This window comes from Chlorocebus sabaeus, chromosome 3 (assembly GCF_047675955.1).
Source record: "Chlorocebus sabaeus isolate Y175 chromosome 3, mChlSab1.0.hap1, whole genome shotgun sequence".
Classification (NCBI taxonomy): domain Eukaryota; kingdom Metazoa; phylum Chordata; class Mammalia; order Primates; family Cercopithecidae; genus Chlorocebus; species Chlorocebus sabaeus.
Genome location: NC_132906.1, coordinates 21088741 through 21114844, shown reverse-complemented (window position 1 = coordinate 21114844; position 26104 = coordinate 21088741). Strand labels below are relative to the sequence as shown.

The 26104-nt window shown below is 40.6% G+C and overlaps 1 protein-coding gene across 22 annotated transcripts in view; it reads left to right on the top strand.

Annotated features, from left to right (window-relative positions):
* Positions 1-26104, top strand: part of EPSTI1 (epithelial stromal interaction 1) — a 315408-nt gene that overhangs the window by 232742 nt on the left and 56562 nt on the right. For 6 of the 22 annotated variants that reach the window (XR_012092053.1, XR_012092052.1, XR_012092048.1 and 3 more), the window contains exon 13: positions 15795-15846. The exons of 11 other annotated variants lie outside the window; for them this stretch is intronic. Coding sequence is in view for 2 of the 11 variants with exons in the window: in XM_073013794.1 (XP_072869895.1) it covers positions 15795-15846 (52 nt within the window). In the remaining 9 variants the exon portion in view is untranslated. 5 more of the 22 variants (XR_012092056.1, XR_012092055.1, XR_012092054.1 and 2 more) reach the window with 3 other exon arrangements.

The following is a 26104-nucleotide window of genomic DNA, read 5'->3' as shown; positions in this document are numbered from 1 at the left end:
AGAAATGGCTTTTCATCCTGGCGTATGCTTCGCATTTTACTGCACTTGGTTCTAGTGCTCCAGTTGCAAATAGCTCACCTTGTTGAAGCTGACCTGAAAATATTTTAGAACTCTGCTCCTTAACTAATGGCACAAGTGTCAAAACTCCAGCCTTCTACTCCATCTAATGTTGGAGATTAGCCCTTATGGGCATCATCTTCAGCCCTTCCAAAACCTATAGGTAGTTATACTATCTCTAGTTTGGCAGTTTGTCCACAGTTGCAAGCTTGGCTCCCTAGTTATGCTGACATCAAGTTAGAGACAGTAAAGCCCAGAGATTAAGATCTCAGATGTTTGAATCAGAAAAATCCAAGTCCATATTATTTTATCTGAATACCTTTTGGCAGATTTCTTAACCTCTCAAATGGTTTCAGCTTCCTCATCTGTAAGAAGATTATTTCCACAATTCCCATATATATCAGGCTTGTTCTGAGCATTAACTATGATAATGTAAGGATAGAGCAAGTGCTCAATCCGTGGTAAACTTGCACAGTGCTTATGTGTCAAGCATGAATCTAATAACTTTACATATATCATGTTTAAGCCTCACATCAACCCCATGAGCTAAGTACTGTTAATCCTATTTGATAGATGAAAAATCTGCAGCACAATTGGGTTTAATGACATACTCAAAGTCGTAGAGCTAAGTGGTAATCCCAGGGTTTAAGCCCAGGCAGGCTGGTTCAAGAGTATGCCCTGCTGACCGCCACACTAGGCTGCCTCTATATTGGTAGTTCTTACCATTGACGTTATTGTCCCTCCCTACATGATCTCGGTAAAGGGAAAAATGAAAAAAGATAGAAGCTTCCTTTTCTGCATGAGGTCATTCTTCCTCCTTTCTTTTACCACTGACTTATGCTCCCCTTTCACCTTTCCTGTGCAGGAGGTAAATTTATAGCCTCTTCTCTCTGTCTTGTCACTCAAGCCCAGCTCTCCTCCTTATTCCCACCTCGCTAGAAACTTCCTATGCCACTCCATGCCTCTAATCTAGCTTTAGCACCTGACAAGGCATAAACTGACAACAAGTTTCTTGTTTGAGGCAATTAGAGCAGTCTCCTTGTGTTTTCTAAACTCCTAAATCTCACTGTGCTCTTAGAGACTGCCTTAGATTGTCAGCAGCCTTTCAAAACATGTCTCCCATAGCTACACACCACATGAGTGACCAGATTAGACGCTTATGAACCCAGTCACTTCCTATGACTTGGATATTGTACTTTTTTTTTCCTTTCCTTTTCTTTTTTTTTGAGACAGAGTCTTGCTCTGTCAACCAGGATGGAGTACAGTGGTGGGATCTCAGTTCACTGCAAGCTCTGCCTCCCATGTTCAAGCGATTCTCCTGCCACAGCCTCCCAAGTAGCTAGAATTACAGGCACACACCACCACGCCTGGATAATTTTTGTATTTTTAGTAGAGATGGGATTTTGCCATGTTGGCCAGGCTGGTCTTGAACTCCTGTCCTCAGCTGATCCACCCACCTTGGCCTCCCAAAGTGTTGGGATTACAGGCGTGAGCCACTGTGCCCAGCCTATTGTACTCCTTTTTATACTGTTTTTGACCATGTTGGCTCTCTTAGAAGCCATATCTGGATAAGCCAAGTTAAATTATATTTAATTTATGATCAACTAAAGCATTACAAGAAAATCTTCCAGGGATGATCATCTCATCCTGTAATAGTAAAATAGATATTTTGTTACTTTTAGCCTTACTAAATTTTATCTTATTGATTTTACACTTGCATCCAACACTGTCAAAGTATTTGGTTGGTTCAAAAGTAATTGCAGTTTTTGCCACTTGCGGGTTTTGCCATTATTTTTAATGGCAAAAATCGCAATTACTTTTGCACCAACCCTAATAATTTTGATTGTGGATTATGTTATCTTTTATATTAGCTACTTCCAAATGTTCTGCATGATCTGAAAATCTTACATGTGCTATGTTGATTTTTAGAAAAAATCCACTTTCATGGCAAACAGATATCTCTTGAAAAACAGTCATCACTTAGAGTCAGCATGAACTCACCAAGACCAAGTTATGTCATGCTTCCCTCATTTCCTTTTCAGTAGGGTCATTATTCGGTTATAGGAATGCTACGCATAAATTGTACTTAACAAAATCTCTGATTATCTTGTTGGAAATAAGAATGTGAACTATAATCTTGAAGATGGTGCATGCTAGGAGAAAGCTTATTCAACACCTCTACTAAAAAAATACTGATCAATGACTTCAGATCAAACTAGATGGTGTCTGTATAGGAGCATACAGCAGTTCAGCACTGGACCTTGTCTTGTTCAACTTTTGCATCAAAAAATTGCAGTGTACTATGCATGAATAATATATAATAGTATATTCTTACTCCCGCTAGAAAATTGGGATACTTTAAAAATCTCTCCCACACTTGCTTTTGTTCAAGAGTGCCTACAGTGCTTTTGATGTTGATCAAAAGCACCCTTACTACCTGAGATGCCATTCAGCTGGTCTGGAGATGTGAATACATGCAAAGTGTATGGTCTGAATTGCAATTCCTTCTTTATATTATTTACTCTGCCTGGTGCTTTCAAGTTCCCATTTTGTTTTTCTTCTTGGAGAAGACAGAAGCAAAATAAGAGTTGAGTGATTCTGCTGTCTGTCATTTGTTAAGGTGTATTCAACATTCCTCAACCCTCTGTGTGTTTATCTGTTTCTTCTTACTTTTCACAGTTAAAAAAAAAAAAATCCTCTTCTGTTGTTCTGACATTGTTTTCAAGTTTCAGCTCATTCTGGAATTTTGCATGTCTGACATCATTTTACAGATCTGAGCCACTTACTCAACCAGTTTATGGAGCACACATTCTAATGGAGGAAGGTAGACAATAAACACCATAAAAAAGTGAGTTATATTGTATATTATAAGGCAAGCATAGTGGAAAAAATACAGGAGCACAGAGATTTGGAGTTTTGAGTTGGGGGTGAGTTGTAGGTTTAAACAGGTGGTCAAGGTCTCCTGGGTAGCCCAGCATCCTCGGTGAATGAGGAGACTTGAAGGAGGTGAGCAGTGGGCGATTCCTTTGTGACCGATACTAATTACATGTCTCTTTCTCCTTTTTATGCATAGGCACTTATGTTCTGAATCAATTGTAGAAAACAAGAGGTTGTCACATTTATTACCCCTTCAATTTTCCACTAACAACCCTCTCTCTCTCCCATCTTCTTTCGGTTAGGGACTAAGATCCACAGACTAAACCTGTGTCCAGTTCTTAATTTCAGCTGTCAAATAATCTCTTAGCACACTGTATGCACTTAGCAAATAGTTATTAAATAAGTAGAAAAATGAACCAAGGCCACTAGCTATTATTGACTCTCACTAGTTAATAATAAAATATAAATAATAATTGATATTAAAGCTTCTGGGAATATAATCCCTTGATTGGGATTCTTTGAAGGAATACAATGCAAGACAGAAAGTAGACAAAGAGAGTGGGTGAGGGGTTTATGGTTTGGGGCTGAACCCCACCCTCCATGCAGTGTTTTGAGGAACACCTTGAGATAGGTGGGCACTGAAGTTCAGCCCGTGAAGCTGCCCCTGAACTTGGGAACTGTACACTCAGACAAGGATTCTGTGAGAATAGGGAATGGGAAAATCACCCATGAAGTATTTTCCATGTAGCTTTTAATTTTTCAAGCGAGCTTTGCTGTCAGTCACCACAAAACAAACAGCAAGCAGTTTTTCCCAGGGTCCCACATCTTGGGCGGGCTGAACGCAAAAGGCCCTTTGCCAAAAATTCCTGAACGGACTATGCTGTTAGTACGGAAACAAAACAGTAATTCACAAATCATGGGGTTCTAACATACTGTGTAAAAAAACTATCTGGAACACACTTTTTTCCTTGGCTTGGAATAGGCAAATGGTGGAAATCTAATGCATTCTGTATTCTGTGGACACAGATAAGGAGAAAAAGTAACTTAGAAGATAAGTGACCATATCATTTTTTGATGTGAAAGGGTCTCTACAATTAATCAGAATGGGAAATAGGCATAAGCCAAGACTTTCTTAGGCAAATGAGAATATATGGTGATCCTATGTAGAGGAAAATACTACAGGCAAAAGTGTACAGAGAAGTATAGGTAAAATTTAGTATTTTTTTTCCTACAGCCCATTTTATACACCTTTGACACTGCCATCTCCAATCACAGAATCACCGGTGGCATCACAGAGTCATAAAGCTCAAAGTGGGCTTAGACATTATCTATGCCCATCTACTCAAAAGAAGATCCAGGCACTCAGTAGTATAGGTAAGCAACTGGAAGCTGGTTAGAAATACAGAACCTCAACTGGGTGCAGTGGCTCATGCCTGTAATCCCAGCACTTTGGAAGGCCGAGGCAGGCAGATCACCTAAGGTCAGGAGTTGAAGACCAGCCTGACCAACATGGAGAAACCCCGTCTCTACTAATAATACAAAAATTAGCCAGATGTGGTGGCGCATGCCCGTAATCCCAGCTACTCAGGAGGCTGAGGCATGATAATTGCTTAAATCTAGGAGGCAGAGGCTGTAGTGAGCCAAGATTGCACCATTGGACTCCAGCCTGGGCAGCAAGAGTGAAACTCCATCTCGAAAATAAAAATAAAAATAAAAAAAGGGAAATGCAGAACCTCAGGCTCCAACCCATACCTGTTGAAAAAGAGTCTGTTTTGACAAGATTCCCGGCGATCCAGATGCCTATCAATGTTTGAGAAGCACTGATTTAAGCCTTTTAACAAATTAAGAAAATGACATTCCAGGAGATTAAAAATCTTGGTCAAGGTCTACTAGTTATATCCAGGGCAGAATCTCATCTATTCCATCAGGCTAGTTTTATTTCCAGTAGGCAGTGGTTCTCTCCTGCCTACCCCATCTGTAAAAACCTGAGGCTAGCAGAGAATAGACCTGAATTCTAGGCCTGCTTTCACCTCAAATTCAGGAGAGTCATTGCATCCAGTTTCCCTAGAGTTAAAAAGAGGAAATTTGACTATATTGGCTACTAAGTATCCTCCCTTCACGTTCTAAAGTTCTATAGCTCTATGAGTTGTGGAGCATCTAGGAAGCCTGCAGCAAGATGAGAGGCATCATGGAAAATGTAGTGGAGGACAAGTGTCTTGATTAATGCCTTTCATGAGGAAGAGGAGGGGCATTCCAGAAGGTGAAATGGCAGATGCAATCATTTGTTCAGAGAAGGGAGTATCTGAGCACAATGGAAGGAGGTGGTATGGGTTATTTGCAAATTAGAAGACAAAATAAAAAAGGCATATTTAAGCACATTCTTAGTAAATTTTGACAGTGCATACAAAATAGCCTCTAAGTTAACACCATTTTTCCTCAGTTGGAGATAACATTTTTATTCACAGCTTCTGAAATGTTTCCTCCCCAACTTTGTGCACCTGTGCCTTATGGGCAGTATGATGGTTGATTTCATGTGTCAACTTGGCTAGACTAGGATGCCCAGTTGTTTGGTCAAACACTAGTCCAGATGTTGTTATAAAGATAGTTTTTAGCCATGCGGAACTGTGAGTCAATTAAACCTCTTTCTTCATAAATTACCCAGTCTCACGTAGTTCTTCATAGTAGTGTGAAAATGGACTAATACAGAGAGCATGTCAAGAATGAAGAAATGCAAATGCACTTTGTGTCTCTATGGATTTGCATTTCATATAAATGGATCATAAAATATGTGGCCTTTTGTGTCTGACTTCTTTTGCTTAGCATAGGTTCATTCATGTTGTGGTCTGTATCAGTGCAGATAATCCTTGATTTATGACAGGGTTATGTCCCAAGGAAACCATCATAAATGGAAAATATTATTGAGTCAAAAATGCTTTAAAACACCTAGCCTACTGAACATCATAGCTTAGCCTAGCCTGCCTTCAGTGTGCTCAGAACACTTACATTGGTCTACAGTTGGGCAAAATCATCTAACGCAAAGCCTATTTTATAATAAAGTGTGGAATATCTCATGTAAGTCAAGCCATTGAGCGCTATACTGAGAGTGAAAAGCAGAGTGGTTGTATGGGTGCTTGAAGTATGGTCCCACTGAATGCATATCATTTTTGCACCTCCGTAGAGTCAAAAAGTCTTAAGTCAATCATCGTGAGTCAGGGACTGTTTGTACTTCTTTTCTTTTTATTGGCAAACAATACCGCATCATATAGACATACCACATTTTGTTTATCCATTCATCAGTTGATGGTTATTAGTGTTGTTTCTGCTGTTCGGCTGTTATGAATAATGCTGTCATGAATATTCATATACGAGTTTTTGTGTGAACATATGTTTTTTATTCTCTCACAATTAGAGATTAGCTAAACAATGTAATAAAACACTATGGAACCATCAAAAAGAATAATATAGAGTTGTATATGCTCATATGGTCAGAGTGTTAAATGAAAATGTGAGGTACATTAAAATGTGTATTGAACAAACTCCGTGTATAATTGAAAACAAACAAATAAGTGGATAAATATGGAAAAAAGAATGAAAGAACTGGACTTAGGAAGAAAGTGGTTGTTCCATTTTTAGTCCCCAAATGCAAGCTCTAATATGCAGATACCTGTAGAACATTCAAAAGGGAACCTACCGGTGTGCTTGTGTTAAAAGAAAAAGAAAACAACAGCAAAAAAACATACAAAACCCACCAATTACATCCCTTAAAGGTAATCTTATTTCACCTCTGGTGAGTTTTTCATGAATGTACAATTAAGGTAATTGCCAGTAACTAGGTGAGTTTAGTCAAATTAGGAAGTATTTGCTATTCTAGAACTTGTGTAGGCACAATTAAAAAATGAAAAAGGAAAAATCATTAATGTTCTTGAAAAGCTTCCAGTGTTTTCAGTCCTACAGAGCCACTCAAAAAATTACCATCAATCTTAGTTTTGTCCCTGTGAAGCCATCTATTTATTCCCTGGGGGAGCTCTCTTCTTTCTGTGTCTTCCTTTTGTTTTCTGGAAATCCTTCCCAGACAAACCCCTCTCTAGTCTGTTACACTGGGGTCTTGCCTCTCAGTGTTTATACCTGTGTGGTCGTGTCCCCTGGAATCTGGATTGGCCAACCACTTTAAGCCCCGGAAGTGTTACTGTGCCAGTTCTGTCCCTAAACCCTAAAAAGGCCTGTCAGCTTCTGCTTTTGTGCATCTGGGAGCCCTAAACCATTATGTAAAAAGTCTGGCTGTCCTGTTGGAAAGACACGTGGAGAGGCCCCATAACAAGGGGGAGGCCCTGAGATCCTGGTTATACCAGCGTCCCTCCTAACCCAGTGGCTAAATGTAGCGGCCTCTGACAAGACCAGCAGGGCTGCTACCCAGGTGAACCCAGACCAGCTACAGAATCCTGAACAACAGCAACAACAACAACAAAAAACAGTTATTGTATCTTAAGTCACAAAGTTTGGAATGGTTTGCTATGTAGCAATAGATAAACCAAACAAATAACTGACTCCTTTGCCTAAAGGGAGAGAAGTAATAAAGTTTGAGTTAAAACACCCTTACTCCAAAGGGTTAAGAACTAACTTCTTCATTTTCAACCTAGTACTTTGATAAGCTACTCTTTCAAGTCCCACTTAGAGGGAGTGAGATAGTTAAAAGCCAAGTGACCTTGAGTAGTGAACTTAAATGGAATTTGGTTTTTTTCAGCCCACATGTTTTAATCAAAGAAGTGTCTCCTTCCCATTAAAGCTCCAAATCTTTCATTTTCCTCTCATGTGCATGTTTGCTGAGTACACTCAAACACATGTTTATTCCCTTGAGCATTTCTTTACCTACCTTTCCATATTTACTATTCCTCAGAAATCCCTTCCCTTAAGCCTCTCCTCTCATTTTCCTTTTGCTCTCCTGATCCAGTGAGTCATCACAGCTCCTGGTTCTCTTGAACACTGGTTCTCAAAGTGTGGCCACTGTCCCAGCAGCATCCACATCAGCTGGGAATTTTTTAGTAATGCAAATTTCAGACTCTACTTCAGACCTACTGAAGCAGAAACTCAGAATGGGGCTTGCAATCTGGTTTAACAAGCCCTGCAGGGGATTGCAGATGCACACTGAAGTTTGAACACCAGTGTCCTAGAACAGGGGTCAGCAAACCCTTTCTTTAGAGGGACACTTTGTAACTATTTTAGGTTGTGTGAGCCACAAGGCCTCTGTTGCAACTCTTCAACTCTATTGTATGAGGAACAGCCACAGACAGCTGTGTTCTAACAAAAACGTTACTTATGAGCATTAATATTTGAATTTCATATAATTTTCATGTGTTACAAAATATTGTTATTCTTTTGCTTTTTTTCCCCAACCATTAAAAAGTGTGAAAACTAATCTTAGCTCACCAATTGCATAAAAGCAGGCAGTGGGTTGGGTGTGAACCACAGGCCTCAGTTTGCAGAGCCCCTGCCCTAGGACATCTCTGGTTTGCTCTTACTGAGGACACATTTTGCTGAAGAATTCATCTTTAATTCAACAGCCTTTTCTTTCTGAGGCCCCCACATGATCTACACTCTCCAGGCCATTGGTTTTCCTTAAAGCTTTATCTTGAGGAAATGGCTCAGCTGGGATATTGGATCTGACCTAGGGAGGCCTGTATGTGTCCCTTCAGCCAGGGTCTACCTTCCCCAGCAGGAGAACTGACTGGCTCAGATCAACCTTGATGGGAGGAGATTCCAGCTATTCTACTCCCAAGACCAGTAGTGTAGTCCATGCTGAGCCACACTTCTGGTGCTGACCCCAAATAAACCAAAAGTGTGGAGTTGAGGTGGCCCCTCCAGAGTCATCCCAGGGAGGGATGATATTGGACTAGATTACATCCCCACAGCCACTGCCATCTGGAGTCGTTCTCCCAGGACTGGTGCTCCCTGGAGTCTGGATGAGGTGTCATTTGTTTAGTGCCATTCCAAATCAGACCTTGTGGGTGGTCCAAGGGAACAAGGATTATGGGTCTTGGCACAGTTGGGAGAGATTGCACAGGGAGTGGTGGGCGGGAATGCAGCAAGCATTAGTCTTATAATTTTAAAGGAAGAAAACAACATGAATCCTGCCACTCTCTGTGATGCTGACATCATTTCTCCCTCTTCCCTTCTCTTCCCAGGGGAACATGCAGACACCTTAATGGTGGCTGGTGTTTATTTTCCCATGCTGTATACAGTCAAAAAACCCTTAAAGCCATTAAACTGCTATCTCTGCCACTGCTCTGAGAATTGCTATGTTTCCAGGCTCTGGAGGTAAATGGCAAGCAGATGGATTTTTGTGTGTGTGTGCTATTAAAAGAAGCAAAACATTTTGGGGCTTCTTGTTTCTGGCAGAGCTGAAGATTTTGTTATTGTTGTCGTCAAATAAGTAAAGGAGAAAGGTGTTAAATTGGCGAACTTCTTTTGCTGCTTCAGAATCAGAGCATATCCCTCTCCTGAAAAAGATCAACAGCACAGTACATCTATCATTGTACTTAAGCTTCCCCATAGGGATCTCAGCAATAGCTCTTCAGAGTGTGGTCCAGGGGTAGAGCTCAGCCTGAGCAAAGGGGTGGCTTCCTACCCTGCAACTGCATCACGCTGTGCAGGAAAAAAAAAAAAGAAAAGATAGGCGGAATGATTAGGACAATAGTCATCATCAGCAATTACCAGGAACCAGGCATCTGACACAAAAGATAATGAAATAGAGGCACAGAGAAATCAGGTAACTTGCTGAAGGTCACCCAGTTAAGTGGCCAACACTGATTGCAGTTCTAGATGTACTTGGCTCCGTGTTCCCTCAGCCACTTTATGCTGCCTCCCAGCATCAACTAGTAGGGCCCTTTTACTGATAATAGCCCTTCAGGTACTACGTACCATGTGCTGTTCTAAGCACCTTACATAATTAACTAATTTAATTCTCATCATTACATGAGAAATACCATGATTTTCCAAATTTACATAAGAGGCAATTGAAGTACCAAGAGAAAAGAACTCCTCAGAGCTAGCAAGTGACTCAGTCAGAATCTGAGCCCAAGCCCGCTTGCTCCAGGGCCCTTTCTCTCAACCACTGCTCTAGAGGCTCTGGAATCGGATGACAGGGCTGCAGTCCCAGCTCTGCCACTTACGAACCGTGTCACCTTTGACAAGTTGTATAATGTCATGGAGCCCTCAGCTTTCTTATTTGTGACATGGGCCTAAAATGGTTGATAGTGAGAAGTACACAAATTGTCTCCTAAAAGCTTACTGGCCAGGCAGGTAGCAGATGTATAGTAAATGGAGGCTACTCTTATGGGTCTGGAGTCCAACCAGGCTAAAGGGTGGGAATGTGGGTGGAGGAGTAGACATGGATTTTCAAGACTTTTAAATCTTTTTAAAAATTTTTATATTTTAGAGACAGGGTTTCATCCTGTCACCCAGGCTAGAGTGCAGGGGTGCAATCATAGCTCACAGTAGCCTTGAACTTCTGGGCTAACGTGATCCTCCAACCTTGGCCTACTAAAGTTCTGGGATTATAGGCATGAGCCACTGGGTCTGGCCCTAAATCATGTTTAGTAATTTACTTTCCTTACAAAAAAATGCATACATTATATAAAATGCAGAAAATGCAGATAAGGATGAAGACAATAGAGAGTCTCATAACTCCAGGAGTAAGAGATTAACACTATTAACATTTTGATGCCTATTCTTTTGGTCTTTTTCCTGTGCATATGGACACCAATATTTTTATAAAGTTGAGATTATATTGTACATTCTGTTGTATGACCTTGTCTTTTTACTTATCTATTATGAACGTATTTCTACATCGTTAAATATTCTTCTACAATATCATTTAAAAATAAATATATGGTCTTTTTTGTATATATATATCTGTATAGTTACACTGTAATTTAAAAAATCAACTCACTATTATTGGATATTGAGGTTGTTTTCAATTATTCCCTATTAGATAAGTAAATCTTTGATAATTCTTACAGTAAGCAAGCATTACCTTCCTCTGCCTTGTACTGTCTTCACTGAGGGTTTCCAGTGGACACAGACATTGGCATTATTTGAGATTTTAGTATCACATTTGAGATCTGTATTTGGGTCCCGTTCTGGCCATATATTTACTGTGTAACCTGGAATAAATCACCCTTTCTGAGTTTCGGTGTTTTCATTAGTAAGTGAATACCAATAATAATAGTAACTACCTCATGAAATTATTCTGAGAGTTAAATTGAGAGACTTCGCGTAGACCCTCAATGTGTGTAAATGCTGGGTCAAAGGATATGTACTATTTTCGAGACAGGATAAAATTGCTCTATTACCTTCCAGAAGGGTTGAGCTATTTATATCCTTGACAGCAGTGTAAGACAGTACCCATTTTCTCGGCAACTCGACAACATTAAGTATTATCATTTTAAAAAATTTGCCAACTTGATGGGCAAAAAAGATACAGCATCATTTTAATTTGCATTTCTGATCATGTGGATTTTTAATAAATGTTTACTTATGTGAGTCACATGGTCCTGCTGACCGTGGAAAGAGAAGACTGATAAGCGAACAAAAGTACTCAGAATGAAGGATGGCAGAGTTATAAAATACGCAGCTGATGGGGGAGACAGGGCTTGGAAGAACGACACTTTATAAGCATATAAACTGTCCCTCTAGAGATCTGAACTCAAAATTATAGGCAGCATTGTATATTGGGTTGTCTGGGAATTTGAGGCAGCCAAGATTCAAAGCTTGGAAAGGAAGTTGAAGTTGGAGGACAGACAAGAGAAATGAGCCTCTTTTTCACAGGATGGTTGGCCACACGCCTCTGAACACTTTCAAGCCTGGCCCCGCTCCCTATGTGGTGGGGGATCAGTTCCAACAGCCCCTGTGTCTGAGGTGCTCTGCCCCCCACTCTCACGGTCATGGAAGGAATAGAGCCGCAGGGCAAGACTGCCATCAGCTTGATGATGCAATTCCTCTGGCAGCTGACAACAACGAAGGGCAAAACAACCTCTGCCAATGAAGGAGCATAAAAACCCTGAGTGTTAGTCCTTGGCACTTCTTCACGGCTTTATTCCACATCAGAGGAAAATAAAGAAGCAAGATGTGGAAACGGGGCTAAAATTAGCCTTCCAGATTCTATTTTATAAGACTTCTAGATTGTCGCCCCCACACACCCACACACAAACAGTAATGAAAGATATTTTCACTTTTGCCGAGCTCATCTATTGACTGATCCCTTGCCTGAGGTCTTCTGAAATGCACTTGTTACTCTAACCTGGAACCAGGACTTCATTTATCCATTCAGTCATGCTCAACACTCTGAATGCAATGGTATAGAAAACACGCTCTTGTCCTGAAGATGCTCTTAGTGACCTGGGGAAACCCTCAACCACTTGCAAGTTTTTCCAACTCAGTGCTTTAGAAAACTTGCAAATACAACTATATATTAAGTATGTGTGTATATATATATGTATATACACACACACACACATATATATATTTAAATTATCATTGCTAGCAGGTATCAAGGAGCATTCAGTGACTCCTCTCCTCTTGAAGAACCAAAGCTGATGAAAAGAAGGCTAGGTAAGGTACAGACCCTGGGTAGAAAAGGAACTGTTCTGTTCTGAGAGCCACATACCATCCTGGCACCTTCCTCTGCCTTGTGCTGTCTTCACTGAGTGTTTCCAGTGGACAACTCTCAGATGTCCAGGAGCTGCTCTGCTGGGTGCCGCACCACCCCTCAGAACTTCCCAACAGCTCTCGTTGCTCCTACTGGGGAACATGCCCAGATATTCTCACTGCTAGGCTCTTTTTGGGCTCCCAGGTAGCACTTCCTCAGCACCCACCTCTTGGCAGAAGAAGCCAATACATTCCCTTTAGATCTGGAGCCCATGAGAAAGAGATATTCACACTACAAAAGGAGAATCTTTAGAGGGTAACCCCAGACATGTAATTATTACCACAAGATCTTTGAAAGCTCTGGCAGAGATTTTGACTTGTAATCATCTGGAATCATTGCTTGGTAGACTGGGCAATTGTCCTGCATCTTTTAGGACTAATGATATTGGAAACGAGAGGGACCCTGCTTGGCATATGGGATTGTAAATAGCAGCAGGATGGACATGCTGATGGTCCAGTTTCTACAGGGCACATAGCTGTTAACTGATGGAATCAACAGCCTAACCTTGCACAACAGCCTAACCTTGCAAGGGAAAGCCCCCCACCCCTTGCTTATCTCTGCTGACCCAAGGAAGCATCTTGGGTCCCCTGTTTCCTCAAGATTTCCCCTGACTGTCCAGCCTCTCAGGTCACTGATCTTTCCTGTCCTATTTTTCTATCTTGACACCTTCTTGTGCACCTCCAAATAAGCAATCTGTCCCCATGTCTGTCTGACTTCAAATCCTAACTATCTCTCAAGTCTATTCAGTTCTGATTATGTTCAGCACCATCACCCTCTTTGTAGCCACCATCATCACTCCCCACGACTCTTGACATTTTGGTCTCCATATTTTCAGTCTTGTTCCTCTTCCATTTATTCTCCCCAGCAAGTCTGGGAGACCTTAAAATACTTCAATGGCTTCCTATTGCTCTTTAAAAAGTCCCAAATTTCTAACATAGCCTTTTGGCCCAGGTCCTTGCACATACGTTCAGCCTTTTTCTGTCCCTGTTCACTGGGCTTCCATTAAGTTGGTGCAAAAGCAATTGCAGCTTTTGCCTTGAAAGTAATGACAAAAACCACAATTGCTTTTGCGTCAACCTAATAACACCTTAGCCATAGCCATCTTTTGGTTTCTCAGACCACACTTGCTCCCTTCTGTCTCAGGTCACTCATGTTTCCCTCAATCTAAACCACTTATTCCCCATCCCCCGTTTAATTCCCTGAATTGTTCAGATCTCTGCCCGCAACTCTCTTCCTTATAGATGTCCATCCTCACTTCCTGGACCAGATCAGATCCCATGCATATTCTTAGCTCTCTATGTAATGTGTCCATCATGGCCCTTTTCACAATTCATAAATTTATATTTACATTATCATTTAATTGACGTCTGCAGCCAATTAGGCTCTAAAATACACAAGGGAAGAGACCAGAGTTTCCTTCTCACTATTCAATTTCTGGCACATGTTTGTTATATAGCAGATAATCAATAAAGTACTTATTAAAAGAATGAATAAAGAAATGATTTAACAAGACCAGTTAGCTTTCTCAAGAAACCTTAAGATTTTTTTTTTCCCCCAGAAATAAAATACAATGTATGTATGATTTCTCCTGATTTTGTCACATTGGATACTTCAGGTAATAAAATCAAAGAGGCCAATTATCTCTGGGGTTCCAGGGATTGGGAAAACAACCTGAGTTTTCACCCTTTAATGTCAATTTCATAGGTTATTCTGGTGATTTAAGGTGTGCATGGAGTAGGGTAACATAGTGAATGAGTTTTATTATTAACTTTCTTTTCCCCAGCACCTCCTACCCTTGACCTGACTCATGAGTCCTTGTCAAAAGTTTACTCAAGGATCCCTTCAGCATCACAGGCTCATGGTCTTCTTCTTACTGCCTCCAATCATTGGTCATTAGAAAGGTTTTTCTTGAGTGTACACATGTGTAAGAATGAACACATGTATGTGCAAAAACTGTGTATTATACTTTCATTTCCAGCTTGGAATATGACCCTCTTCACCATCCATCTATCCTAATCTTAGATTTCTAGGTCCAGCCAAAATTCTGTAAGAGTAATCGTTCCATTTGTTGAGTAATTACAATGTGCTAAACACTGCTGAGTGCATTACGTAAGTTATTTCCTTTCATACTTAGGAGCGGTGGGGTGGATATTATATTTTCTATTTGAAAAAAAAAAATGGGTAAGAGCATCAAAGCTCAGAGACACTGATTAACTCATTGAGTGTCATCTGGCTGACTCTGAAAGCCACACACGTACTCGCTATGCCATGCTGCCTGCATTTATTCCACAAAGCATTTCTTGGTCATTTTCATTCTTACTGACTTCCTCTTCCTCTAAATTGTTACAGCTCCTTCTGGCTGTGACGCTTGGGATTTCATTATGCTCTGTGCAAATTTAGGAGGTCCAATGTAGATTCCCTCTGTCTCCCCAGCTGTCTTTGTCCTGCAGGAGGGTAAGGGCTACCATATCTGCCCTTCCTCACATGGAGCCCAAGTTGGACTAAAGAACGTGAGGTCTGCATAGGCATATTTTGTAGTTAATTACACCCACACCATGCCATGAAGTAGTGGGAAGGAGGGGGCAGGAGTTCATCAGGGGAGCCATCCACAAGGGAAGGGTGGCGCAGGGAACGTCCTGCAACAAGTAGGCTGCCCAGTGAGTCAGCCACGACTTTGGAAGTGTTGTGGTAGTTTTGTTTACATTTGCACATGTCCCAAGCGGCTAAGTAATCATAGAAGAAGTATTGCTTCCATGGAAAGGGCAAGCACAGACCTCTTTGAAAACAAACAACTATATACATCTTGTCAATGGAATGGCATTCTGCAAAATAGAAAAGCATATGCTGTGTGGTGGTGAGTGTTAGAACAACAAACCATAGCTTAGTGATGCCTTCTGAGCAGCTTGTTTTTGCTTAATTACAAGTTGCTATAGCTCTTTCCCTTACTCAATTGTGAGCCTCTCTCCTAATTGTGTCTCACAGATGCCTAGTGAGGAGGTTATTCCGCTTGTATTTACATCATTACCAATCCACCATCAGAGTATATTGCTAACTGGTTCTCCTTACAAATGCTTGTTGGGTTTGTTTTGTGTTTTTAATTTTATGTTCCACTGCTTGACTACTTTTTCTTTGTTTTTAATCCAAACTTCTACTTCAGCCTCTGCTCATGAAGTCTCCCTCTCCCGAGTCCTTTGGGTTGCAATAATCAGGTAGGTTACTTTCTCTTCCAGGCATTTAAATGAGACTCACTCCTTTGAGTCCATTTTTAGAAAAGTAGGCCAAAGTCATAAAGAACAGCCTTCCTGAGTGGTGACTTTCTGGCTCATCATTAATCACCTCCTTGTGAACAATCGGGAAAGTGAATCCCATGTGACTCCAGGCAGGTATCAGGCAAAATCCTCTGCTGAGTCCTGCGAGAATATAAGTAATTTTATGGAATGTGAGCAAAATAAGTTTTCCATTTTTCTAACCTGAGGTTTCCTTTTTCCTTGTAAGTCTCAATAACTTTTGATTTTATCTTCTCAATCAATCATAGGAAATGATTCTGAGGAGTTTGTATACTCAGTAGAGTAAGAGTGCTTCAGTGAGTAGGGGGCATAAAGAGATGCCCTAGTCCAGTGGGAGGTGGTCTCAGTCTTTTCTCAGAAATAAGTCCTACTTGATGAGTTGGATTTATTAAACCAGCAGTCAACGGCACAGGGGAAGGCAATGAGCCGAGTGGACTCTTCCGTTCTAAATTGCACTTACTTAGTTGTGACCTAGCTCCATATGATGAATTTATTATGGGTTCCAGCCCATAATAAAGAGATATTCACATTACAAAGGGAGAATCTTTAGAGAGTAACCCCAGAGTTGACATGTAATTATTATTGCAGGATGTTTGAAGGTTCTGGCAGAGATTTTGATTGCAATCGTCTGAAATCATTGCTTGGTAGACTGGGCAATTAATTATCCTGCATCTTTCAGGAATAATGATCTTGGAAACAAGATGGACACTGCCCTTGCTTTGGCATATTGGATTTCAAACAGCAGCAGGACGGACATGCTGAGGGTGCAGCTTCCATAGGGCACACAGCTATTAACTGATGGACTCAACAGCCTAACCTTGCGCATTGCCATCAGAACCAGGCCTCTCATACTGAGCCACCAGCAGAAGCAGCCTCCAAAGCAGTCAGCACAGTTACTGAGCACAGGAGCCTGCAGGAGTTCTCACTGTGGAGAGACCTCCATTCATAACCTGGCCTTTCCCATCCCAATCTTTTAGGTAGAAAATAGCATCTCCCAGTCCTGTAAGAACAAGCATGGAGCTGCTGAATGCAAGGACGGGACACTGTAGACAAAGTCTGCCTATTTTATTGTACTTGAGAAGTCACCCCAGGAAAAAATCTTTAACTTAATTATAACCTAGGCCAAAAACTAAAAATATGTGGAAGAAAAGGAGCTATGCCAATTATTTTTTCAGCATCTAATTTGAAAATATTGCCGTACTTTCCAGCTCTGTACAGCTTAGAGCATTCATTCATTCGTTCATTTGCCATGAATCAGAGCCTGTGCTAGGCTTTGGAGATAGAGATACTCACAGGCTGAAGAGGTGGGTGGGTGGGAGTCGGCTCATGATTGATTCTGCTTCCTCTTTAGGATTTTCTTTTCTTTTTTTCTTTTTTCTTTCTTTCTTTCTTTTCTCTTTTCTTTTTTTTTTTTTTTTTAGATGGAGTCTTGCTCTCTTGCCCAGGCTGGAGTGCAGTGGCACTATCTTGGCTCACTGCAACCTCTGACTCCCAGGTTCAAGCGATTCCCCTGCCTCAGCCTCCTGAGTAACCGGACTACAGGAGCACACCACCGCGCCCAGCAAATTTTTTTGTATTTTTAGTAGAGGCGAGGTTTCATCCTGTTAGCCAGGATGGTCTCGATCTCCTGACCTTGTTATCCACCCACCTCGGCCTCCCAAAGTGCTGAGATTACAGGCGTGAACCATCACGCCGGGCCCAGGATTTTCTTTAAAATAACATCACTGTAGTTGCAGTTCCAGTTTCGGTTACTTCCATTTCTGGAGGTAACTGGCTAACTGAATGGGGAAATGTTATCATTATCCTAGAGACTCAAGTTGAGTGGAGACACACACTGAACAGATGACATGCCAGCAAAACTTGCCCCAAAAGTTGGGGAGGGGAATGGTGTTCAACTGAAGGCAGCAGATCTTGGGAGAGTCTTGACGGAGACCTTTGCAGTGACGGCGCCTGGCATGAGTGATTGAGGCAGGGCCATCTGATCGACTTCTGTCTCTGAAGGAAAACCCTGAGGAAACTCCCTACAGTCCTCAGTGGCTGGTGGATGGATAAAGAGGTGGAAAGTAAGTTGGTAAGACTGTGGATGGTCTTTGTTTCTCTCACCCTTTCTTTCTTTTCTTTTCTTTTCTTTTTTCTTTTCTTTTCTTTTCTTTTCTTTACTTTTCTTTCTTCTTTCTCTCTTCTTTCTTTCCTTCCTTCCTTCCTTCTTTCTTTCTTTCCTCTCTCTTTCTTTCTTTCTTTTCTTTTTTCTTTCTTTTTGATGGAGTCTCACTCTGTTGTCCAGGCTAGAGTACAGTGTCGCGATCCCGGCTCACTGCAGCCTCCGCCTCCTGGGTTTAAGCAATTCTCCTGCCTCAGCCTTCTGAGTGGCTGGGACTACAGGCGCCCACCACCATGCCCAGCTCATGCTTGTATTGAGTAGAAACGAGATTTCACCGTGTTGGCCAGGCTGGTTTCGAACTCCTGACCTCAAGTGATCCGCCCGCCTCAGCCTCCCAAAGTGCTGGGATTACAAGCGTGTCACCGCTCCCAGCCAGACGGTCTTTCTAACCAAACAACAGGGTAGCTGCAGGCTTCAGACCTTCTCTTTCTGCTTAACTGGTTGTAAAGAACATTCATATTGCTGGAACAAGAGGAATAAGAAGGGTGGCTGTTTGCTTTCTGTGTGTGTAACAGAGATGTAGATGGCTGTGCTACATGACAGTGGCCCAGAGGGCAGGAGAGAAGAAAGTGTCCATGCTCACTATTATAATTTAGTGTCTTAAGATTCATATTGTGTTAGTTATTTTGCTTGGTGAAAGTCACTTAACATGTTCCAGCCATAAGAAGAGACAACCAGAAATGTGATAAAGCCAAAAAAAAAAAAACTATAGCAAATGATACTCTTGTGACAAGCCCTCCCCGTAATGCCACACTGTTTTCCCCAAATCCCCTCCCAAGCACATAGCAAAACACTAAACTCCTGTCAACAATTTGAGCTCCAAGTGAGAATGAGCGGTTGGAAAAATGTATACAACAGTATGGTTCTCTCAGTTGTATTCTTTTTTTAAAATATTGACTTCGACAGGCCACACTGTTTGTTTCAGTGTGGTTGAGAAAGATGAAATATCAAAGCCATTTCCTTTTACAAACACTTTCTGGAGGGCTGCTGAGTGTTACTTACCTTTCGGGGTGGCACTTTGAAGGGAGACCGAGGAACTGTAATTGAAGGAACTATGTGAACACTGGCCTGTCTGAGAAGTTTGCCCTGCTTTCCCTACAACCCCTCACCTGCAAGATGCCTCTAGGAGCTATAAAATCTTTCCCTCCCTTCTCTCCAACAGTCACAGAGATTGGCCCTTTCTACAAGACAGGCTTTCCATCATGTAGTTTGCAGATTGTTTAGGTGGTTCTGAGACGTGAAATACTCTAAACCTAACTTCTCCATCATTTTCCAAAAATATTTTTCTATGTGAGGTTTCTATCTCATAGATGGCATTGACATCTCAATGCAAGGAAAGGAGCAGCTCAGGCTCCCTGCTTTGACCAACCTCCCCCACACTTCATCACCATCCCTGCCCCAGCCCCTGGAGCAACAGTCCCCAAAGGGCCATGGTGGTGGGGCGCCTGGCCTCAGAACCTCCCCGTGTCCTTGGGCAGCTGTGGCAGAGCCCTGAGCATCACTCCTTCGGTAATCTTTGGTCTTTCCTTCTCACCTGTATGGGAAAAGAGACTTAGGCTGAGAAATGCATTGAGATTTTTTCTGGCCTGTGGTCTGTTTTCTTTCTATGGTCTGAGTGTGTAGGGTGAGCAGAAGCTATGAAGAGCCATGAGCAGTTCTGGGGGAGCAGCTGCGAGCATCATGGAGGGTTTCTGCCCTGTCGGAGGAGCCGGGATGCTCTTCAGCTTAGACACTACATCGGTGACACTGGCGTCTCCCCCATGCCAGGCAAAGTGGGGTGGGACCACAGGGAAGGCCACCCTCTCCCTGCCACACCCAGGAATATATGTTTGGTCCCTGCCATGTACAAGGGAGATTAGGACTGGGGGATTTGAATCTTTCAATGTTCAAGAACTCTGGAGATTATTTAATCCGGTGGTTTGCCAATGGCTTTTTGCTGTCCTTTAGCTGCAAATGTCCTTTTGCTCAAAACTATTTCAGAAGCAAATTTTTTGCAAGCAAAGGCAGCTGTGTCTGGTTGAAGCAGGAGTAGGCTTTGGAGATAGAGATACTGACAGGCTACAGAGGTGGGTGGGAGTAGCCTCATGATTGATTCTGCTTCCTCTTTAGGATTTTCTTTAAAATAACATCACTGCAGTTTCGGTTAAGCCCTGGACACTGTTCACTTAGGCCTGAGCCCAGACCCTCCAGAGCCACACAGTCCAATATGGTAGCCATTCTTGTTTTATATTTTATTTAATTTTAATCAATTTAAATTAAGACAGCTCTATGTGAGTTAAAAATCTTTTAAATTCAGTTTCTTAGACACATTATACACAATTCTAGGACCCAGTAGCCATAAGTGATGAGTGGTTACCCATCAGGCAGCATAGATATCTTACATTTCCATCATTGCAGAAAGCTCTGTTGGACAGAAGTTCTGTTGAACAGCCCTGGTTTAATCATATGCTTTAGAGTCTAGAATTTTCTTAAGGGGACCCTGATTCTCTTGGATTCTGGAAAACCCAGTTAGAAAAGCACTGGTCGAATCTAACACCTGGGCAAGAAGAGAAGTCCACAGAAGCAGCGTGGTTTGCCAGCCACATGGCAGGTTATTGAAGAACTAGAGCTACACCTCAGCTCTCCCACTCCACACTACTGCACTTCTAGCTGACCCCAACCCCTAATCTAACTGTTCTCTGTTGCCTCTCCAGAATTGCCGTCCACGCTAAGCCTTTTACCCACATCTCTACTGTTTAGAGAGGGAACCCAGATCTCACACATCTCTGAGGTTTCAGAAGGGACATTAAATTTTATACATGTGCAATCAGCTTCAGGCACTTAATAGAGACATTTAAACTCACATCAGGCCCAAGCAGATGTAGAGGGAAATACTGTCAATTAGTGAGTGGCTAATTAATCTTTCTTTGCCACATATACTCTGGCAGGGTTTGGAAAGTGCTGTTTTGCTCAGAGCCGCAGGAGCACTTGCTATGGAAACAGTGCATGATTATAATATTGATTTCTCGACTTTGTGCAGAAGCCGGCAGTGGAGGGCAGATCACGCCAGGAGTCACCCCACAGTTACAAAGAAAAGGGATGAGAAAATAGAAAAATACTTTAATTAGTGAACCAGAGCATTTTGGGCTTTCTGCTTTGCATAGAATATACATATTTTATCCTCATAGCATCTCCCAATTCAGGTATTTCAAAATGATTTCCTAATCACATCTTGTTATTTTTCAATCTATATATTATCATGTGCTTTTTTTCAATACACAGGGCTTCAGATTAATGAGGAGACCATTACAGACGAGGCATTGCTCCAGGACCTGGTACCTGCTTGTGCTTTGTCCAGAACTGAGCTCAGAACTTGCCCAGTTCTACCACATGTCTGAAAACTTCTTCCTTCCTGTCCACATTCTGTGGTTGCCTCTGAGATATGTCTATTTATAAGGAGATGCTCTGAAAAGGGCCAAGACAGAAAAAATGATTTACTCATGAATATAGATGCAAAAATCCTTTAAAAATATTGGCAAACTGAATCCAAGAATATATGAAAAATATAACACACCATGATAAATTTGCATTCATCCTATAAATGCAAAATATATTTTGCATTGGAAAATCTAGTTTAATTCATGAAATTAACAAATTAGATAATTAGTTCAATAGTATTGGATGAACTTTAAACATATGTGGTCTCCTATCTCTCCAAAGATCTCATACTAAAATAATAGTTCTTAATAGAAGGAGCAAGGAATTATTGTTCCCAAATATTTGTACACACCTCCTCCCTGTAAGAGGAGCGTACTTCCTGGTTGGCTGACATCCAACCTGGGCCATGTGACTTGCTCTGCCAGGAGTAGCAGGAAAGCAGAAATGATGTTTACTAAGTCTTGGCAGAGGCTTTAAGAGCTAATACAGGTTTTATCTGTCATTCTTCTCCCCTATCCCCTCCTTAAAGGTCTCACTTCTAAATAAATGTTGCTTTTTCAACTTCCATTCCAGAATAAAAAAGCACGTGGAGTAAAAATGAAGCAGAGTAGAGGCCAGCTCAGTTTCCACATTATGAAACCAAAATAGACACCTTTGTTGCAGTAAGCCCCCATGATCTGGAGGTTGTTTGCTATCACAATGTAACTTACTCTGTGATGATTGCTGTTTTAGAAAGAGTACCTACCAAAAATTTGTAGCACATACCATACTTACTAATAAAAAATTAACCTTATTCCCTTTAAAATAAAAAACAACAATGATGCCTTTGATTCAACATTGTACAGTAAGATAAGGACAAATAAAATGTAGAAATTATAAAGGGAAACGCTAAGCTTTTGTTATTTGCAGGTAATAAGATTGTTTATATAGAAACTCCTCAAGAATATGGACGTAATTTTACAAATCAGAGCACCTAAAATACCAACAAAATCATAATGCATCCAGGAAAAAAATCTAACAAAACTTGTGCAAGACTTCTTTGAACTTATGTATGTTATTAAAATACATTAAGGTAAACATATTTAGATGCATATTTTATTTATTTATTTATTTATTTATTTATCTATCTATCTATCATTATTTTTTGAGATGAGTTCTCACTATGTTGCCCAGGTTGGTCTTGAACTCCTGGGCTCAAGTGATCTGCTCACCTTGGCCTCCCAAAATACTGGGATTACAAACATGAGCCATCACACCTGGCCCTATATTTATTTTGTATATGTAAAACGTTTGTGATAGAAAGATACAACATATTAAAAATTTGGTCATTTCTCTTCAAATTGCTCTGTATAAATTAAATGCAATTCCTTTCACATTCAATCCAGAGTTGTTTATAGAACTTGATAAGCAGATTCTAAAAGTTTTCTGGAGAAGCAAAGCACAAGAATAGCTGAAACACTCCTGTAGAGGATGAACAAGATGAGGGGAACTGTTTTGCCAGTTTTCATTGCCCTGTATATAAGAGAGCATAATACTGCTCAGGAACATAGACTAGACCAGTGGATCAGCACAGAGCATTTAGAAACAAGCCCGTACATAAGATGAAATCTAGTGTATAACTGGAATGACACTACAGATCAGTGAGGAAAGAATGGGTTGCTCAATAAATGATGTTATGATCATTTTTTTTCCATGTGGACAACAACAACACAAGAAAGCATACACAAAAATAAATAAAAGGGAAAAAAGATGCAGATATGGAAACCACAAACTTAAGACTTTGGGGAAAAATATAGAATATTTCTATGAGCTTGGAGAAGGAAAAAAATGATGAAAACAAGACCCAAAAAGAAAAAATGTAAATGAAAATAGGAAAGTTAACGGAGTTAAAATTAATAACACTTCTTAATCAAAAGATTCCTAAATGCAAAGATAAGCAAAAAGGAAAAGCCTGCCTCCCCACAAAGCAGTGGTAAAACACACGAATAAACACTTCACAGAAGAGTCAGCCCAAATAGCTATGAAATAAATGAACAGTGCTCAACCTTTTAAATAACGAGGATGTTCAAGTTAAAACCACAATGAGTTAAAGTTTTATACTAAAGTGCTGGTAAGGATGGAGATCACTGCAAAACAAACTGTGTGTGTATATATATATGTGTGTGTGTGTGTGTGTGTGTGTGTGTGTGTGTGTATCTATGCTATATAGCTTTCTACAACCACTTTGGATAACAATTTTGTCATAGTAAAGTAAAAATATGCATATCCTATGACCAGGAAACCACACACACACACACACGCACACACTCTCACACACTGTACACGCTTATGTGTACACACCATCCCTAAAAATATCCCTGAACGGGGGCACCCAGAGATATGTCCAAGTATATTCAAAGAACCATTATCTGTACTGAGCTACTATTACAACTTTTAACACAGATGAAGCCCTGATACAAAAAATTTAATGAAAATGCAAGATGCAGGATATACATAATATGGTTTACATAAAGATAAAGAAATAACAAAAGTATACTGTATATGGTTGAGAATAGCCAGGGTTGACTATATAATTTTTGGGCTCAGTGCAAAATGAAAGTGTGGGATCCCTTTGTTCCAAAAGCAGGGGAAAGCTTTTTTCTTTCTTTCATGGTCTCTCTCTATAGATAATGGCCATAGTATCTTGACAATTCATAGAAAAAGAAAGTATATTAACTCCAAACATTTGCAAAAGCACTCAACTTACAAAATACGCAAAGAAACCATTTTTTACCCATTGGATTGACAAATATAAAAAATTGATAACACACTGTCTTACCAAGACACTCTCAAATAGTGCTAATGGAGAAATGAAAGGACACAGCCATTTTCAAAAATAATTTGTCAATATCTTTCAAAATTTCACGTCAAAAACCCTTTGATTCTATGGGAACTTCTCCTACATGCTTGAAATTATACGTATAAAAGGATGTTAATTGCAGCATTTTATAATTCCAAAAGATTGGAAATACCCTAACTAGCCTAAAGCAAGAGAGAGGCCATATGTGGGTCTTCAGAAGGATAATGGAATGATATATTAAGCAACCATTAAAATATTGAGGTAGGTCTGTCTGTGCTAATAAATGATCACCAACATATATTGTTGAGTGAAAAAATAAAAAGAATGTTTTGCAAAAGAATGTGACTAATATGCTATCATATTTGTTGGAGAGTAAAGAGTGAGGGGAGAGAGAGACAGAGACAGAGAATATTTTTTCATATATATGTACTGTTGTTTGATGTTTGCGCCTCTCCAAATTCATGTTGAAAGTCCCCAGTGCAACACTGTTAAGAGCTGGGTCCTGATTCATAAAGGATTGGTGTCCTTATAAAAGTGACTGAGGGAGAGAGTTCATCCTTTTTGCCCTTCCACCATGTGGGGACACAGAAAGAAGATGCCATCTTGGAAGGAGAGAGCAAGTCTTCACCAGACACTACAGCTGTCAGCACCTTGATGTTGGACTTCCCAGCCTCTAGAATTGTCAGAAATGAATTTCCATTGTTTATAATTACCCAGTCTAAGGTATTTTGTTATAGCAACCAGAGTAGACTAAGACAACACACCTCTTCTGGAATGATAGAGTGGGTAACAGTGATTGTTCTTTAGGAAGGAAACCAGGACTTTAAAAAAACTTTGTGCACTTAACATTTTAATTTGTGTCCACACACTACCTTTTAAAACAATTTTTTTTTAAAAGTCAAAGCTTACATTATGTGCTCACATGATTGCCAGTTTATTATCAATGAAAAGCTACAATATTATTTCAACAACAGATAATTACTAAGAAATAAGAGGACCCCAGTGTGCCTGCTGAACAAAGAGAGGACATTTTGGAGAACATAAAACATTCTACATTGGCTTTTGATGTGTCCGAAGTGAAACATACATACTCCCCAGAGCAAGGGAGTAAAACAACCTGAAAATTTAAAGACACAGGGGGAAGAAAAAGCCCACAAAACTCTTTTTTTAACGTATATTGTTTTCCTGGTAAAATATGGTAGTGATCTAATCATCTAGTATATTCTGAGTACCCACCGCTGTGTTAGAGTGTGAGAAAGGGGGTCTATAAAGGTGAGTGGGATATAGTCCCTGCCCTTCGATCTAGTTAGGAAGACACGCCCAGCATACAAGAAGCTCTATGGTTCTATCTGTAAAAGGTTCCATTTAGGCATGTGATCTATGACACCTCTAACTTTATTTTGAAATTCTAATCAGCAAGTAATACAAGATGATACAGTTTTAAGAGTGTTGGAGTATGGGTCTTAGTGCTGCAGAAACTTCACAACATGGAGAGTGTGGAGACTGGAATAATGGAAAATAACCTATTCCCGTAGGGATAGCTGATGTGGACAGATGGGTGGGATTTGGTTTATCTGGAGGACCATCTTGCTATTGCAGTTTTTCTCCATCATCACATTGTAAGATGTCTTTCCTCCTCTGTGTATGGCATGGCTCCTGTTACAGCCTTCCGTTGTTCAGCTCAAAAAACATCGTCTTGACAGTGGGGAGTAAACATGAAAGTTGGAAAATAGCAACAGGCATAAATAAATATGCAGGCTTAT